Source organism: Puma concolor, chromosome B3, assembly GCF_028749965.1.
Source record: "Puma concolor isolate L17-30 chromosome B3, mPumCon1.1.hap2, whole genome shotgun sequence".
NCBI lineage: Eukaryota > Metazoa > Chordata > Mammalia > Carnivora > Felidae > Puma > Puma concolor.
Genome location: NC_141672.1, coordinates 41,578,410 through 41,597,953, shown reverse-complemented (window position 1 = coordinate 41,597,953; position 19,544 = coordinate 41,578,410). Strand labels below are relative to the sequence as shown.

At 40.6% G+C, this 19,544-nt stretch overlaps 1 protein-coding gene across 1 annotated transcript; it reads right to left on the bottom strand.

Annotated features, from left to right (window-relative positions):
• Positions 1–245: 245 nt before the first annotated feature.
• On the bottom strand, positions 246–19,147 carry DHRS7 (dehydrogenase/reductase 7). The gene is given in 8 exon segments (XM_025918847.2): positions 246–472; positions 3,723–3,938; positions 5,141–5,254; positions 5,256–5,273; positions 8,024–8,263; positions 8,702–8,808; positions 11,853–12,005; positions 18,873–19,147. Coding segments are annotated over 8 exon segments (1,029 nt in total). The 5' UTR covers positions 19,006–19,147; the 3' UTR covers positions 246–424.
• Between the last annotated feature and the right edge of the window lie 397 nt (positions 19,148–19,544).

Genomic DNA, 19,544 nt, shown 5'->3' with positions numbered 1-19,544 from the left:
TATGAGCCCTACCAACTGTTTCAAACTATAGGCATTTGGACCCATCAGCTCTTCTAAGAGTGTAAGGATCTTAGAGACAGGACTATTTCAGATACTTCTTTATATCTGCTCATTACCCCACACTGTTTCGTGTAATGTTCCATACGTTTACGTTTAATGGGTTATTATAATTATTTGGTTAGCATTCTGCTAACTTAGATTTTAAGTATATATGCTAGAGTAAAATGCTTTTTTAAATCCAAGAATGTGGTATGTGTTAATACCTTTATTGCAAGATTCATGGAAATCTCCTATTATTTATTACATGTTGAAAGTTGTATCTATTAAAAAGTAAAATCAGAAGTTAGTCTTCAGTATATAAAGATTGCTGATTTCATTCTTCCTCCAGTAGCTTAAAAAAAAAAAAAATGCGAGTACTCCTCCTTCAGTCATGTTTTGTCTTCCAGGTTTTAAAGTAAGAGGCATCTGCATCCTGTAACAGAGAGACAGTAGCATGAATCACTCTCTCTGTATATTTACCCCAGTTTTGTTTGTTTTTTGTTCTGTTTGTTTTTACAAAAAAAAAGCTATATCATTATTTTTCACTGTTAAGAATTCTTAGGGGCACATAGGCAGCTCAGTCAGTTAAGTGTCTGACTTCAGCTCAGGTCACAATCTCGCGGTTGGTGAGTTCAAACCCCACGTCAGGCTCTGTGCTGACAGCTCAGACCCTAAAGCCTGCTTCAGATTCTGTGTCTCCCTCTCTCTCTCTGCCCCTCCCCCGCTCTCTCTCTCAAAAATAAATAAACATTAAAAAAATTTTTAAAAAAAGAATCCTGGGCAAAGAAAACCTGGGCAAAGGCTTAAATTAGAAGAGAAATCATAGTGAGAATTCTAGATCTACACAAACATATCTCTGTATCATATCTCCATATATTAGTATCATTATCTCCTCTATCAGATATAAACATCATTGATTAGCATCTGCTCATGCCATTTCTTAAATGCTGAAATCTCTATTATTACTCTTCTAGACCAGCATATCATACCTACACTAACTTGCCTTAATAAATACAAAGAATAGGTCAGGGTATTTAGGATTGAAGTATCTGACAGATAACTCTAAAATTCTTTCTAGTTATTTCTAGTACATTGCTTAAAGAGTAAAACGAGGCAACCCAATAATCCTTGAGATGTGATATTTCATTTGGGAAGATATGCATTTACTACTTCCAAGAATTTGCACTAAGACAAAAAAAATATGTAACAATTCAGTGCAGCTATTGTTCTTGATCCTGGAAAATAATATATATTCATAAAAACAAAGTTCCAGACATAATGTTCCCACCTTAAACAATAGAAACAAACTCAAGTATTATCAACAAGTACATTTAGTTTGGGATAAGCTATACTGGCATTATCTTAACATAGATGCCTTATAAGCAAATAGAAAATAATAGAAAAGAAGCAGGAGGAGAAAACCATTAAAAAAAAAGTGAGGAACAATTTTTTAAAGTTTATATGGTTTTACATAAAGAATGAGGAATTTGATCTCAGAAATGGTCTTCAGAAATGAAAGGATGCCCAGTTTCTCATTAAAAAAAAGTGATTAGCAACAAGACCATGTAATGAGCAATATGTTAAAGATGGTGGTAAGAAGAGAAAGGCCATCATTTTAGCAAAGTCTAGATGTAATCGAATGCTTGACTTACTGAGTAATGTCTATATTTTACAGTTATATAACCTATAAAGAAAACAAATTCACATTCTTGTGGATGTCCCAAAGAGTACAACTATTATAATAGCACCAAAAGTCTAGTCCTGGTCCCCCCAACTCCCGCATCCCTCAAAAAAGTAATTTCTATAATGTATTCTTTCTCCACCTTATTGCTTAACTCTCTGATCTTTATCTATTAGTTAAATATCCTGCTACCATCAAAACAGAAACATTAACAGCTAGTACTTAACAAGCAGGACATTCCAAGATGTGTTTTAAGGGCTTTCCATGTACTCACTTAATCTCTGTGACAATCCTATGACTAAGTGCATCATTAGTCTCCATTTTGTAGCTGGGGAGATTGACATAGAAAAGAAGTCTGAGACTGAGGGATGAGGTCATGGGACAGAGCTGGGATTTCAACCCAGGTAGCCTGGTAAGAGGCTCCATGATCTTAATCAGAGAGCTATCACCTCCCTAATACTGAGGACTTTATTTCCCAACTCTTATCCATCACTGGGCACAATACCACTATACCAGCTGCCCTCCAAATTTGAAATTCAGATGTAAATCTTTGATGAAGCTCTACCTTTTTTTAAAAAGTTTTATTTAAGTAATCTCTGCACCCCCACATGGGTTTCAAACTCACAACTCCAAGATCAAAAGTCACATGCTCTTCATACTGAGCTAGCCAGGTGCCCCAGAAGTCCCACCTTTAGAACCAACCCACACCACCACATCCCAACATTACCAAAACACTTATAAATGGCTTGGTACCAAGCAAACTCGTCCATATTACAACTTAGTAGAAAATAAATAGCCCCTTCATTTTTCAAGCTCTGGACTTGGTGCATCATGGAAGTTTTATAACCTTTAAGTCTCTTTAAGCATTTTGTTTTATTTTTTTCACTAATTTATGTTCAGGATCCTTCAAAAATTGGGAACAAATTAAGTGCCTAACAATTTGTGGTCTGCTTAAATAGTGGAAGGTTACATAATGATACATATGGTATGCTCCCACTGAATAATGCTCTTTATATATCAATCCCTGCTAACATTTCTAAAAGAACGTAGTAGTCATTGAAAATAATTTAACAATAAAAAACATCCACAGAAATAGCCTTTCTTTGCATAATCCTATCCATAATTTTTGGCTTAACTCATTACATTTTCTTGCTCTTCAAACATTAAATTCTTGTGATGGTCACAATTTTCTCAGAAATAGCTCATAATATTCCTCACTTAGCTGTAGGAATGAGTGCCAAAAGAATGAACAATCACCATATTTTTTCAGACATGGACATTTTGGTACATCTCATGTGCACAGTGCCTTCCAGAATGAGGCCAAAGGAACCAGCACTACACAGAGAGAGTGCATGATTTTTCACTGCATGCTAAGTGCTTTGACAGAGTAAAGCACGGGCTGAGGCCTCATCCTGGAGAGAAACTGGAGGGGAGGCCATTATCATTCCAAGGAGATGGTACCAGGTAGGAATTTGTGATGAAAAACAGTGGAGAAAGAAGACATACACTGGTCAATCAGTAAGTTTTTAGAAGATAAAATGACAATCTCTGATTTGAGTTTACCTTGTAGAAATTTCTAAGACCAGTAGTAATTTATAGTAAACCAACAGATATGCCTGGGGAATACAATACTTCTTATATCTTTCGTATTTATGTCATAAAGTTGATGGGGAGTAAGAAAAGTTTTCAAGCGCTCAAAAATTTCATACTTTCTACAAGACTGATATGTATTAAGAATTGTATAAATTGGGGGCGCCTGGGTGGCGCAGTCGGTTAAGCGTCCGACTTCAGCCAGGTCACGATCTCGCGCTCCGTGAGTTCGAGCCCCGCGTCGGGCTCTGGGCTGATGGCTCGGAGCCTGGAGCCTGTTTCCGATTCTGTGTCTCCCTCTCTCTCTGCCCCTCCCCCGTTCATGCTCTGTGTCTCTCTCTGTCCCAAAAAAAAGAAATAAACGTTGAAAAAAAAAAAAATTTTAAAAAAGAATTGTATAAATTGGTCTTACCAAACCCTTCTTAAAGTTCTCAATTCGTTTCTTCCCTAATATGTCGGTCAGCCACCAGGCCCAGGTTGGCATATATTGCCACAAATATGCTATTAATAAAAAAGGGTGATCCGCAATCCAAACTTCTTTCAAATCATTGGCCATGCTGATTAACATCAGCCGCACACAACGACTGGTCACCATCTTGTGGTACTGGGATACATCAATGCCTATAGACTAAGAAAATGTTAAAAAAAAGTAAGTGAATGCTGAGTATTTATCCAAGATATTTCACAAAACTTTTTAGCTATAAAGGACTCAGAGGTCATGTAGTTGACGCTTTCACTGGGACCTCATGCCCCTTAGAAGACATCATTGGTACTGATGGGTGTCTACAAACTGTAATGTTTCAAAAAGCCTTAGACAAATCATACATGACCAGATAAGATCATGCAGGCTAAATAAAAGATGAAGGTTCTTTGCTTTAATTTACATCCCCTTTAATTTAATGAAAATTATATATCAATTTAGCAATAAAGATTTTTAAATAATTACTAATACATATATTTAGCAAATGAAATTCTATAAACCATGGAGTCCATAGTGAACAAATCTGGTGCTGCTAATCCAGTTAACACACTACCATTCTACAAATAAACTGAAGCCCATAAAGGTAGTAACTCATCTGTGTTCACACAGATCATTAGCAGTAACCAGATCTTCCAAGTCACTTGATTCCCAAAACAGCGTGCTGCTTCTAGTTTACCTTACAGTCTCCACAGAAAATGTGAAAATATAAATCATATCTGTAAACATTTACACAGAAGCATAAACAGATTTATGTCTCAGCAGAAATTGATCTTCGTGGAGAAGGAGGAAAATTTCACGGTCTTTAGTGGGATTTTGTATCACTGGGTGATACTGGACTCATCGCAAGAAATTTGTCATCCACTTGGCAACTCACCATGTGCAGTCCAAGAGCTGAGGGAAGCACAGGCGTGTGGTCAGGCACAGGTGAAGCTAACCTAAAATTATTGCAATCCAGCCAGGCTTTTTCTAAGCTCCTTCACCATAGCTCTTCTTTAAAATCCCAGTAAGATTTAATGTGCTAAGATTCAGCCACACAAATCCTTTCAATGTTGCTATAATTTGTGAAGTGATAGAAACTGAGTTTTTAAAATGTTGATAGCCCACATCATAGTGGATTACTTATAAGCAGTATCTTATCAACTTCTTTAGCCTTTATTAAAACTGAATGCCAAAGCACTAGCAGCTAAACTTAACGGCGTTCCTACTGCCATGAGTTAAGTTTTGCAAATAATTCATAACACAGTAACATGTTAGTGTAATATGTTAGAAAAAATTCTAAGCACAGTGATGCAATACCAATACATAACTACTAAAGCGTTCAAATTATTCTCCAACTAGAAGTTTTTTACCTTTGTGACTTCTTCACACAGCGCATTCTTCACAATATTTGACTGCACAGGTCCTGGACAAATGTTAGAAACTACTATACCTGGGTACATAGCAAGTTCAGTACGGACTTGTACGGAGGCAATTAAAAAAACCCTAATAGTCCAAAAAAAAACAAAAAAAACAAAAAAAACAAAAAAACAAAAACAAAGAAAGAGGGCAACAAATAAAATTAAATACATGTATTTCATGTTTGCTATTAGCACGACATTACTTTTCTTCAACTTTTTATGTGGGACACTAGCACATTATCAAAATATGTTTTCAAATGCCAAGTAAAGGACAGGAAATCTCACTGGGCAAGTTTATTAAACATTTTTAACTCTAAGACAGGGCAATCTAGGGCGGCTGGGTGGCTCCGTCGGTTAAGGATCTGACTCCTGATTTCAGCGCAGGTCATGATCTCACGGTTCGTGGGATCGAGCCCCATGTCGTGCTCAGTGCTAACAGGGCAGAGCCTGCTTAGGATTCTCTTTCTCCCTCTCTTTCTGCCCCTCCACTGCTCACATTCTCCTCTCCCTCCCTCTCTCTCTTTCCCTCTCAAAAATAACTAAACACTAGAAAAAAAGACTGGGGGCAATTTAGAACAGGCATCACCATCTTCTGGTAGGAATAATTGACACCTTCTGGCAGTGGTGGCTGACACCACGAGTTATGTCTCACGGTAGGCGCAGGACAGGGGAAAAACTATCCCCACACCAGTCCCCATCTCCCTGCTTCTTTTATCCCTCAAAGCAGTCTCAAGTGCCACTGCTGGCGCAAGAGGGAGCAAGAGGGATTAAATACTTGACAGAAATTATCATAGAGGAAGAATTCAACTTTCTCTATTTATATGACTATTTTAACAGACAATTTGTTTCAGCATTTATTTTTAGGGTTAGCAAGCAAGTCCGTGGCTGGTTAAAAATGTAATAGGATTGCTTCCTCAATGACTTTCATAAAAACAAGCTAGACCCTCTAGACTTGAAGATACTGGCTACTTCTGAACAAATAGGGAGTAAACATCTACTTCCCCTCCTCTCTTTTCCTAAATTAGGAAATGTTCCAAGATTACATTGGTATCAGCTGAGATAAGTATTGAAAAGCCTAAACAGCTAATCTGGAGTGTGATCCAACATTAAAACAGTTACCAGCTCTTAATGCCAACCACTAACAAATAGCAGCTATAGGGGTTCGCGCTGCCAGGGACCAACAAAGTGCCTGCCTCAGACGGACATGAAAAAAGTTTTGGAAATCAATGAACTCTCGTATCCTTAACCTCTCTACAGCAAAAGAGGAGAGAGGACACCATGAAAGCCAATACATCATGTTAAACCTCTCCTTGGGGCGCCTGGGTGGCTCAGTCGGTTAAGCGTCCGACTTCAGCTCAGGTCACGATCTCACGGTCCGTGAGTTCGAGCCCCGCGTCGGGCTCTGGGCTGATGGCTCAGAGCCTGGAGCCTGTTTCCGATTCTGTGTCTCCCTCTCTCTCTGCCCCGCCCCTGTTCATGCTCTGTCTCTCTCTGTCTCAAAAATAAATAAACATTAAAAAAATTAAAAAAAAAAAACAAAAAAAAAACCTCTCCTTGTCTGAAGTCACATCTAGTATAGTGTGTGAACTTTTCAGTGATAAATAAATTCACTCTATAGCTTGTTGGGAATCAGGGAAGGAAAGGTGTTCTTCCAAAAGTACTTCCTAGTCCTAGTGTTCAGCTACTGGTTTAACTAACTGGAGTCTCAACCTGCCACACTGTATAACAGGATCAAATCCAGTAATAAAACAGTGAGTCCTGGAAGGCAGGCCAGATAGCTCAGGTTGCGTTTTAGTGAAAGCACTCTGCATGTCAGGAAGATACTGGGCTGTCTTGCCTCATCCACCTGCCTGAGACTTGCCCATCTGCTCTACAGGAAGTAACTACTACCCCATTACCAAATATGGGGAAATCATCAGTGTAGCAATCTGTTTCATCACTCTCCACAACCGTCTCCCTCCACAGCAGAAAGAGGATACCCTAAAGAACCAAAGCTTCAGATCCTCATGAATCTGTGAAGGCCATTCAGCTGTTGCATCTCATTATTCCAACAGCGAAACATTCCACTTACGCTGACTTTCAACAGCATTAATTATAAATTATGTGTCTCCTATTGGCCTTAGGATCTAATTTGTTCTATGTTACAGTTTAATAATATTTCTTCATATCCATTCTTAAGCCAATATTAAAAAGTCATTTGTTTCTATAGTCACAGCTAGTAAGTTATTGTAGCCCAAATCAAGCTTTCTCCCAGCGTCTGCCTTGAATGGATTTTCTTCTTTCAGTGAAGCCACAGTAAATAGGGTCAAGACTAGTCCCAGTAGGGATATGAAGCCCAGGTCTAATCATCCAGCGGGGAGCTCCTACTTCTGACATGCAAATATATTTAGACTAGATAAAATAAATGCCAACTACAACGGGGAAGGAGAAAGAAGTCAGAGAAATGGGAAGGGTAAGTACATCAAGTGTGTGCGGAAGAAATGGGGGGTAGAGTTTCCATGAAGATGTGATAGAAATGAGGATGAGGGTGACATGTTGAGCAGACTATACACTTCTTTAGGGTGGGGACCATTTCTTATCTTTATATCCCCAGGATCCACTGCTATGCACAGCATGGCACAGTGTTGGTACTCAGTACATGTTTGCTGAATTAGGAAGAGGCGTGTGAGACTCAAGTCTTTTTTAGCATCTTCTGGGGATGTCCTCTACCCAAGGTCTCCTTGGGTCTCTCTTGCTGTTCCCCTACATCACTGCCCCGTTCCAATGACCTCTTGCAGTGATGGCCGTATCTCCCATATACATATTTAGATCAGAGCTGAGTTTGAGCAGTCTTACCCGGAGAGCATGTTTGCTGGCACAATATCCACTACAAAGGGGCGCAGATATGATACCCAGGAGGCTATTCACAGTAACAATCTTTCCTTGTTTCCTCTCGATCATGTGAGGCAGAACACACATTGTCAAGGACAGCGTCCCTAAGTAGTTAAGCTCTATTAGCTCCTTGAAGACATCCAGGCTGGTCTCCACAAACAAAGAACGCTGAGATCTTCCAGCATTGTTGACCAGAATGTCGATCTAGTTAAATAAAATCAGAAAAGGGGCACTTTGGGGATGACCTGTAAATGGACTGATACAATTCTTAGGGATGGCTGGTTATATTGTTAACTTGAAGAATCATTGGAATGGAATGGTGAATTTCTAGCAGTCAGCAATAAAGAGATAAAATAAAAACCACAATTCACCTACGGAATTAATTTCCCATCATAAAAATAAAAGGCACAGTGAATTTTTACCTTCTTTTGTTCTACATGAAGGAATTAGTACTTAGTAAGGTGTGGAAAGTACTAATTACATAAATCCAAAGACTTAAAGTATAAAAGACTCATGGGCATTGATCTCACTGCATGGACCCATTTGCCTAAAACCCTTTAAATGACAGCACACAAAGAAGGGAATCTCTTTTGTAGCTACCTATTTCAAAGCAAGACTTACCAATTCAAAATGGCTACTTACTTTACCAAACTCCTGGAGGACCATTTTGGTAGCCGCCTCATGGGAACTTCTGTCAGTCAGGTCAAGTGGCAAAACGAGTATATCTTTGTCTTTTAAATTGCCATTCTCTAAATAAAGACATTTAAAAATTAGTGCAGAAGTTGTAAGATAGTCCAATCAAGCTTCCGGCTACTTGGTGTTAAGTTTAATACCCACCCTATAACTGGACTTGGCAAAAACTCATTTCTGAGTGGCCTTGTGGAAGAATTTCTCTCAGTGACCAAGAGGACTGGCAGTAATAAGGCAATATCTAATCAGACAAAAAGCTGGCTGGGTACACAGGACGTAGTATGGCTCTCTTCAACTTGAATATGGACAGTCTAACATTGGAACAGACGCTACAAGAAACCATGATTATACTACAAGCTAAAAAAAAAAAAAAATTAGAGCTTTTTCTTTAGAAGTACAGAAATATATTTGTTTCATTATAGGCTCAGAAAGTATAGTTTCTCTTTTACACACATTAAAACATAAAAACAATTTATGCTTCACATTAGTAAGACATTCAGAGTTAACCCAGTCACATGACACACAGAAGCTTCCTTCCAGACAAGGATTCAGGGATGCAAACATGGAACAGGACACAACCTTCAAACTGCCAATTGAGAAACATGTTGGCCCTTTCTGTCACTATTCATCAAAAGAGTACGTTTTGAAATACAACCAGTAAAGCCAATAAGAAAGGCAGGCAGAGAAAATAAACGAGGTACAAAGGTTTTATGGACAAACTGTTAAGCTGTGAAACATCAACTGTTTTAAAAAAGAAATGGAAATGCTTGCACCAGTGATCTGACAGATAAAAGGAAAAGTCAGCCTTAGTCTAGCAGACACATGCTGACATGGTTCATTTCTGCCAGTACAGGACTTGCAAGTCTCAACAGCCAGAGGAAGTGTCCCAGTGCAAAGCATAAGAGGCCTCTGAAGGCAATATTGTGAAAGAGGCCTTGTGGCCTTGCTACTGACTCTCTTTTCTGCATGGTTAACTCCATCAGCAAACTGAAAGAAAATTGTTTCAAGAATGACAGGTAGAGAAATGACCCAAAGAATGGTCTGCTTGAAAATTCAAAATTATCTCATGTTTCATGACAAATGATAACTTGTTTTCTTTTTTTTTTTTAACGTTTATTTATTTTTGAGACAGAGAGAGACAGAGCATGAGCAGGGGAGGGGCAGAGAGAAAGGGAGACACAGAATCTGAAACAGGCTCCAGGCTCTGAGCTGTCAGCAGAGAGCCCGATGCGGAGCTCAAACTCACGGACCGCGAGATCGTGACCTGAGCCAAAGTCGGACGCTTAACTGACCAAGCCACCCAGGCGCCCCTCCCTGATAACTTGTTTTCAAGTGAACACATCTATACCAAAACCTAAACCAAAAAAAAAATTAAAAATAAATAAAAATTAAAAAAAAATTAACATTGTTGCTCCCTATATGAATATTACTTCAAGCTGCATTTTAAAACCTAATTCAATTCCTGTTCTTTCATTTTTTTTGTTCTTTCATTTTTATAACAAAAATCTTATAGTGTCCCATATGAATTTAATATCTGCTATTTCAGCAAAATGAAGAAGGATCCTTTCCAGTTAAATTTCTATGGTTACATACATGAATGCCATATATAAGAACCAAACTGTTCTTTCTCTAACACAAAAGTATAAAGTACGTGGTCACTGAAAATCCTCCAGCATTCGGGGTGCCTGGGTGGCTTAGTTGGTTAAGCGCCCAACTTCAGCTCAGGTCATGATCTCACAGTTCCGTGAGTTTGAGCGCCACATTGGGCCTTGTGCTGACAGCTCAGAGCCTGGAGCCTGTTTCGGATTCTGTGTCTCCCTCTCTCTCTGCTTCTCCCCTGCTCGCTCTCTCTCTCTCTCTCTCTCTCAAAAATAAATAAACATTAAAAAAAAAAAAGAAAATCCACTAGCATTTAAAAGAATTCGTGATCAGTCTCTAATATCAAGAGTCAGCACAAAATAAAAATAGAAGGCACACACAGATCAATGGAACAAAATAGAAAATTCAGAAGTAAATCCACAATTACATGGTCAATTAATCTTTGACAAAACAAGAAAGAATATCCAATGGGAAAAAAACAGTTTCTTCAACAAATGGTGTTGGGAAAACTGGACAGCAACATGCAAAAGAAAGAAACTGGACCACTTTCTTACACCATACACAAAAATAAATTCAAAATGGATTAAAGACCTAAATGGGAGACATGAAACAATCAAAATCCTAGAAGGGGATACAGGCAGTAACTTCTCTGACATCAGCTGCAGCAACTGTTTTCTAGATAGGTCCCCTGAGGCAAGGGAAAGGAAACAACGGCAAAAATACACTATTGGAACTACATCAAAATAAAAAGCTTCCATACAGCCAAAGAAATAATCAACAAAACTAAAAGGCAACTAAAAGAATGAGAGAAGATATTTGCAAATGACATATCCAGTAAAGGGCTAGTAGTATCCAAAATATATAAAGAACTTACAAAAACTCAACCCCACAAAACAAATAAATCAATTAAAAAAGGGGCAGAATTTGCAATGATGTGGGTAGAGCTACAGAGTATTATGCTACGGAAAACACATCAGTTAGAGAAAGACAAATACCACATGATTTCACTCATATGTGAAATTTAAGAAACAAAACAAACAAGTATAGGGAAAAAAGAGAGAGGCAAACAAATAAATAGACTCTTTTATAGAGAATAAATTGATGGTTGCCAGAGGGGAGGGAGTGGAGGGATGGGTTGAATAGGGGATGGGGATTAAGGAGTGCACTTGTGATGAGCACCAGATGATGTATGTGTTAATCACCATATTGTACACCTGAAACTACTATAACACTGTATGTTAACTAACTAGAAGTAAAATAAAAACTTAAAAAAAAAGAAGAAGAAAAGTAGAAAGGCATCAGAAAAGAAAAGGAAGGTGCAAGAGCGGCTAGTGAAGAGATGTCCAAAGAAAGAGGATTTGGATCTAAGCATTTGGAGTATCGGGAACCAGAGCAGATATGCCCAGGAAAATCCCACTCTTAACTTCTAAAAATCTCAAAATTGTATTTGAATGTGAATTCTGGTTGATTTCCAGGAAGCTGCTGTGGTTTTAGATTTACTCACCAAGGCACCTTCTCTTCACCCTTTCCAGCTCCTGCACTCTTCTGGCTGACAGCACAAGGGAGACTCCTAGTTTAGACAGCTGGTAAACCAGCTCTTCACCGATCCCGCTCGATGCTCCAGTCACCCATACTACCATATCGGTCAGCTCCCATTCTAGTGAGAAATAAGTACAGATTGAGGGCAGAAACTAAGCTCTGGATTACACCCATAAATCAAAGATTACCAAAAAGACAGTCTTAAACAATACCACAAAATATGAAGACATAATGTGCGGAGTTTAAAAATTCCAATAGCCTAGGGGTGCCTGGGTGGCTCAGTCAGTTGAGTATCTGACTCTTGATTTTGACTCATGTCATGATCCCAGGGTTGTGGGATCCAGCCCCACATAGGGCTCCACACTCAGCATAGAGCCTGCTTGGGATCTTTTCTCTCTCTCTCTCTCACTCTCTCCCTCTCTTTCCCCCACCATCTGCCCCTCTCCCCTGCTTGTACACTCTCTCTAAAATAAAAAAAAAACTTTTTTTTCACTATCCTATATTTATGGGCTTGATTCTGGTGATGTTCTCACAGGTATATACCTACCTCAAATTCACTGAGTTGTATATTTTAAATATGTAGTTTTTATGCTACTCATACCTCAATAAAGTGATATAAATTTTTTTAATTAAACATCCTCAGAAAGCACCTCCTACCTAATTTTTTTTAAAAAAGCATGAATACAAATATATTAGTAACAGTTATCAACACATTGTATTATATATTCCCGACTCTCGGGTGAGTTTTCCTGACTTTACTCTAGGACAAGCCTTATAACTTGATGATCTGACTCCCAGGCTCTATTTATTTATGTATTCAATTGAGAAAAATTAGTCTAAGTGAATAAAAAGTCTATCTGAATTGCTTTCTCACTTCCTTATCCAAGAAATGAGGGATTCAGATAAAGATGATCACTAAAGGTCCCATCCAGTTCTGAATTCTATTATTCTAATTTCTTGCAATGGAGGTATTGATGATGAATCTGAATATACCAAGCTCTACTCTAAGGTATGGTGGTATCATTCTGGATTTTTGTTTTCCTCATTTGTCAATCATATCTGATGCCTATCAATTAAAAGTCACTTTATAAAGGTGCTTGCTCCTCAAATGCCTGAGCTTTCTTCTTGGAGAAGTTCACCCAAGTTCACCCAGTTCACCCAAGATTAAATGCACACGATAGAGAAATGAAATGCTGTACTCTGCTTGCCCAATCATGTTCTTGTGAAAAATTATAAAAATGTTACAGCTCTAAAGCAAAGAGGAGTGGTATATTCTCCTTTCCTCCAATGAAAAGCTTATTTGCACTGCAGGACATGAGAGCCACTGTCTATCTGAATTGCAGGGGAGGAGCTAGATGTACCTGGGCTTTTTTTTTTTTTTAAGTTTATTTATTTTGAGGGAGACAGAGAGAGAGAGAGAGAGAGCATGCGCACGCACGTGCGCACCAGCAGGGGAGGGGAAAAGAGAGAGGGAGAGAGACAGAATCTCAAGCAGGCTCAGCGCTTTCAGCACAGAGCCCAAAGTGGGGCACCAACCTACGAGCTGTGAGATCATGACCTGAGCTAAAGTCAAGAGCCTGATGCTCAACGACTGAGTCACCCAGGTGCCCCACACACGTCTGATTTTAGATCATAAACATTAAAATCAGGAAATCAGTTTACTGTTTTAGTCAAACAAGTCTAAAACCTAACTGTCGGGTTAACAGTACGAGCTCTGGACTGCCAGGGTTCAAATCCCGGCTCCATCACACACAGCAGTGAAATGCCCCCATGTGAGAACTTGGTGCCTTAACGTTCACAACTGGAAAACTGGATTAATAACAAAACCTCCCTCAAAGCATTATTGAGAAAAGTAAGTTAGTAAGTAAAGTACCCCGAGCAGTATCTGACATATACTCAGTGCTTAATAAAATGTCAACTCATTATTGCTAAAAGTGTTTAACAAATAGACTTTTCAGCAGCAAAACATAGAATATTCTCCCAATAATGTATGTTCTAATTTCTCTAGCAAGGGGCAATGGGGTTACTAACCATAAAGGCTTTATATGTTTTTATTATTCCCTATGTGCTTAAACACATTACCTTATTAAAACCCTTACAAGAAATTCATGAAATAAGAATTATCTCAATTTTATAAAAAAGGAAGCTGAGGATTACAGACATTAATTTACCTCACTAGACTGTAAATTCCCTTAAAACTGGGACCCTATCTGCCTTGTTCACTATTCAGTGCCTAGCACAGAGACTGGAATATAGAAAGAACTCCATCAATAACTATTCAGTAAACACCCAACAACACTAGGAGAGCTGGGACATAAACCCAGGTACAGGGCCACCAGGGTGGTTCAGTCAGTTAAGCATCCAACTCTTGATACCAGCTCAGGTCATGATCTCACTGTTCATGAGTTCAAGCACCTCATCAGGCTCTCTGCTGACAGAGTGGAACCTGCATGGCATTCTCTATCTCCCTCTCTCCCTCCCTCAGTGGTGGTCTCTCTTGCATGCACGCTCTCTCTTTCTCTCTCTCAAAATAAATAAATAAGCTTTAAAAAAAATCCCAGGTACATTTAGCTCCAAAGTCCACACCCTGACCACTAGCCTATGGTGCTCACATTTTAAAATGATCAATATTTTATTTTATTTTTTTTTTTAGTTTATTTATTTATTTTGAGAGAGAGGGAGAGAGAATGCCAAGCAGGCTCTGTGCCGTCAGCACAGAGCCGGACATGGGCTCGATTTTACAAACTGTGAGAATATGATCAAAATTTTAAAACCCAACTGTTTCTTAGCCATTCAAGAAACTATAGCTTGTCTTCAGTTAAAAGGTTTCATGTAAATATCTGAACTAAGGTTGCAACCATCCTGAATACTATGTCTAGGCTGTAATTCTTTCCCATCACATGATGTACTTTTATGGAAATGCACAAGCAAGAACTTCATCAGGAATGGTAGAGTGTATATTCAGATAATAATCATTTACTCACTCACTGACTACTCACTGTTCCAAAGTTCTGCAATACTCAGTCTACAGGGTGACTCTAGTTGTTTGTAACTATTTACTAACTTGCATAGAATAAAAATTTCTCCATTTTCACACCAATAAGCAAATATTACTTAAAACCAACAATGAAAACCCCTTAGCTCAGGTGTACCTTAGTACACCTGCACTTCTGGCCCCTTTCTTCCCACCATGGAGAGGAAAACTTCTGTATTTAGCACCAACTCTTGTTTACCAATTCCACAGAATATAGCATAAATCATGGTCTCCCCTACAGAGTCTCTGAAAGCAGATCCTCAGAGCTGGAAGGAAACTTAGCAGTTCAACCCCCAACCCAGTTTGAGAATTCTCTCAAGGCGCGGACTAATGTCTACTTAATTCCCTCACAGAATGAGGAAGCTAGTTATCTCCAAAGCACCCCCTCCTTTTCAGACTAGTCTAATCATTCAAGGGGGGCAAGGTTTTTTTTTTTTTTTTTTTTTGAGAGACAGAGAGAGAGAAAGAAAAAAGAGAGCATGAGAAGGGAAAAGGGGCACAGGGAGATAAGAGAGAATCTTAAACAGGCTCCACGCTCAGCACGGAGCCTCACACAGGGCTCGTTCCCATGACCCTTGGATCATGACTGAGCTGAAATCAAGAGTTGGATGCTCAACTGACTGAGCCACCCAAGCATCCCAAGGATTCTTTCTTCTACTGTGATATACCTTAAATTTCTGCTACCCAGCAGCAGTCAGCAGAAGTTCTGCCTTGTGGTAACAGAAAGAATAAATCAGGCCTGCCTCACACATGACAATCCCTTGTATATTTGAAGACAGCTGACGTGTCTTCCCTCAATCCTCTCTCATCATCTCTTGCTTCTCTAAGGCTAAACACCTCCAGTGTCTATGACCTTCCCTCAGATGACATGGCCTCAGGTTTCCTCACTCTTTGGCTCACACCCCACTGCACAAACTCTAGCTGGTCAATGTTCCTATTGAAGAGAACTAGCCGCAGAAGGATCCAGGATTCCCGTGGGGTCTGGACAATGGCTGGTTGAGCCACTGCGGTATCCCCAGTGTGCAGCACAGAGGCCAGCACAGACAAGCCTTTATTCAGAAGACATCTGTTGTGGACTGCTATTCGTTGCTTCAGGGACTACACGCCTCCCAGGCTTGCCTAATCTTTTCTGGCAGTCATTTCACAGTTCACTCCTATCGAGGTTACTGCCAACAAAAACCCGAGTTTTCCCCAGATGTGCTGCTGCTGGAAACTTTTCCTGCTCTGGACTTGTGCCATGGATTTTTCTGGATCTATGTGCAGTATCTATGATTAGTCACCCTTAGATTTCACCATGTAAGATATACGCTTGGGAACATGGAGAATTTCTTTAGGAGGATATGTGAAAGCAGAAATGTTGGTTGCCTCCAGAGAGGCATACTTGGTGGCTGGGGGCAACTTTTCACCATAAGTCCTTTTGTATCTTTATTTTCTTTTAAGTTTATTTATTTATTTTTGAAAGACAGAGAGCGCAAGTGGGGGCAGGGCAGAGAGAGAGAGAGGGAGAGAGAGAATCCCAAGCAGGTTCCACACTGTCAGTCAGGAGCCCAATGTGGGGCTCGAACTCAAACACCGTGAGATCGTGACCCAAGCAGAAACCAAGAGTTGGATGCTTAACCAACTGAGCCACCCAGGTGCCCCTCCTTTTGTATCTTTAAATTCTGTAGTATATAAGAATATTGTCTATTTTTTAAAGTGACAAAAATAATAAACCTATGGAGAAGACAAGGAGGATTTATTAAAAAAAAAAAAAATTTTTTTTTTTACCTTAATAGAGTCTGCCTATCTTTCCAATCTAAACCGTTTTGGGAACCTGATGGGAACCTGAGTGTATCTCCATGTTCCTTTAAATTTGTTTCATTATCACCAGCCCCCAACCTCCAGTATTCTTTCTAGTCATTTTTTTCTTAAAAACTCCCCCAGGGGCGCCTGGGTGGCTCAGTCGGTTAAGCGTCCGACTTCGGCTCAGGTCATGATCTCAGGGTCCATGAGTTCGAGCCCCGCGTCAGGCTCTGTGCTGACAGCTCAGAGCCTGGAGCCTGTTTCAGATTCTGTGTCTCCCTCTCTCTCTGACCCTCCCCCGTTCATGCTCTGTCTCTCTCTGTCTCAAAAATAAATAAACATTAAAAAACTCCCCCAATGAAATTGTAACTCCAGATACACTGCGTACCTCACATATATCTGTGCTTTATACATAAAAGGAGTTCTAGAAAGCTTACTCTTCAGTCAATGCAGGTTTAAGAATGACTAAATTTAAAAATGAAGTTAAAAGTTAAATTAAAATTTAAAATTTAAAAGCCATCACCATTTAACATTACAACTTTATTTGCTGAATAACTTTTAATGTGATTTATTTACTTAGATAAATAACAATGTATCAAATTAATATGCAAATTAGTCAATTATACAAGTAAATAATAATAGCAATGTAATTAAATGCATCTTAAAATCCTTCAAAACTATTTTTCCAGCCAAAGTAAAACACTGAAAAAATTAAGTGAATTTCTTAAAAATTATTTTTGGTCACCTTAACTTTCAGTTTTTGCTTGATATGCGATAACCTGTAATTTAACTAGCTATTAGATATTCATTCAGACATTGTCTCAACGTTTTCCCTTTTCAGCACTTGACATGACTAACGGATCAAATAACTTCTACAGAATTAAGTTTTAAAAAGAAATTATTTGTATGTAATTCTCAAAGTCCAAGTTAACATAAAAGCACTCAGGATCAAATATAAATATCCACAAAGTAGCCACAAGGCAGCCATCAGGCAAGAGAAGGTCTGATCAAAAGAGGGTCTGACAATCCCAGCCATCTATCTGCCTGCCACACGTTGACTTTGCACAGGTGTAGTGTATTTTCCATGAACTCAATAATGTCAGCACTCCAGATGTTATACCCAAGAAAATGCAACGAGAGAAGTGAAATACTAAGGAATAAGATTTTGTCAGGTACAGTTGAGCTTTGAAGGGACACAAAACACTGTACCATCTAAGTTTTTGTTGGTTGGTTGGTTGGTTTGTTGTTGGTCCTCAAGAACCTGTTTTGACATCCTTGAAAGCCATATGGCTCCCCTTCCCTCCCAGACCCGTTTTGAAAGCAAAGTCTATCTTCTGAACTGCTAGCTATCACTTCCAAGTAAACTTCCTCACGTGCTTTTCGGGTATTTTCACACAGGAAACTAGGTCCAGGGAAAGTCCACTTCCCTGAGCCCTTATGGATCCAAAGCCTAGCTCTGGCTGGGTCATTTAATGTCTCTGAATATTGGTTTCCCTACCTGGAAAATAAGATCAATAACGCCTGCTTTGTAAGTCTCTGTAAAGGCTGGAGGTCGCGTGTGTAAAGGGCGGTGCCCATTGCTTTTAGCGCAAAGAATGCAGTAGTAAACGACGACGAAATTTCAAGCAGGGCACAGATGAAAGTGGGATAGGCAGAATGCCCCTCAATGTGCCTGTAATGATCTATCTCTGGGCAAAATGCCAATCCAGGTCTTTCTAGGGGGATAAGTCGGTAGGTAGGTAACTCCGGGTTATTTCATTTTATTTCACAACTCAGAATGAGGGAACAACTTCAGGATGTAGAAAAACCGAGCTCCAGTTCTCGAAAGGAGGCTCCCGTACAAACTCAGGGGACTGGCAGTGTTTCTCGGTATCGTCGTCCGCGCACGCAGCAGCAGAATCCCTGGGAGCCTGATTAAGAACTTCCAGCACTCAGGGCGCCCCGCCCATTCCAGCGCCCTCTGACTTTGGCAACCAGGCGTGTCCTCCCTGACCCGGACGAAAAACAAAGGGGCAGACCCGCCTTCTGGGCCCCGGCTTTTTCCTCCCCCACCGGCAGTCCCGGGGAAAGGCGCGGAAGCTCCACGCCACCCGGAGGGAGGCGGGGACAGCGGGGACGGGCGCCCGGAGCCCGATCTCCCACTCTGGAGGCGCGGCTCCGGGTCCTCACCTGGGCGTCGCCCCTGCCACTCGGCCCACAGCAGGGTCAGGTCGCCATCCGCCCGCAGGAAGCGCAGCAGCTGCACCACGAGCGCGAGAAGCGCGCACAGCGCCAGCAGCCAGAGCAGCAACTCCCAGCTCATCGCGGCCGCGCAAGCCCGGCCCTGCCTGGGGAAACACAGAACCCGTACGAGCCGCGGCGCGGGGCACGGAAATCTGCCCGGCCGCCTCCTAGCGGGCCGGGGAGCCGCACCGCCCCGGCTCCGCCCAGAGAGTGGACAGGAGGGAGGGACGGTCTGGGCGCGCCGCACCACCCGGCTGGGAGCCGCGCCCCGGGCCGCGTGGAGGGGGCGGGAAAACCCCGCACGCCCCGCCCAGTGCCCCGTGCCCCGAAACTGCTGAGCCTGCTGAGCCTGCGTGTACGCCTAAGGAAGGGTTGCTGCTGAGACGCCAGGCTTGGGTGACTTAAAGACTCGGCGGTACTGCTGTTACTACCGTAGCCACAAGGTTTGTAATATCAAGAAGGATTCTTTAACAGTTGTTTTGAGGGGATATAGTTCCAAGTCTCGGGTTGTGTCAAAAGGAAGAGCACAAAGAGTCCAACCTATGAATGCGACTTCCTCCGTCCTCATCTTTCTTAACTAAATAAACCCAACAAACTATCAAACTGTTTTCCACCCCA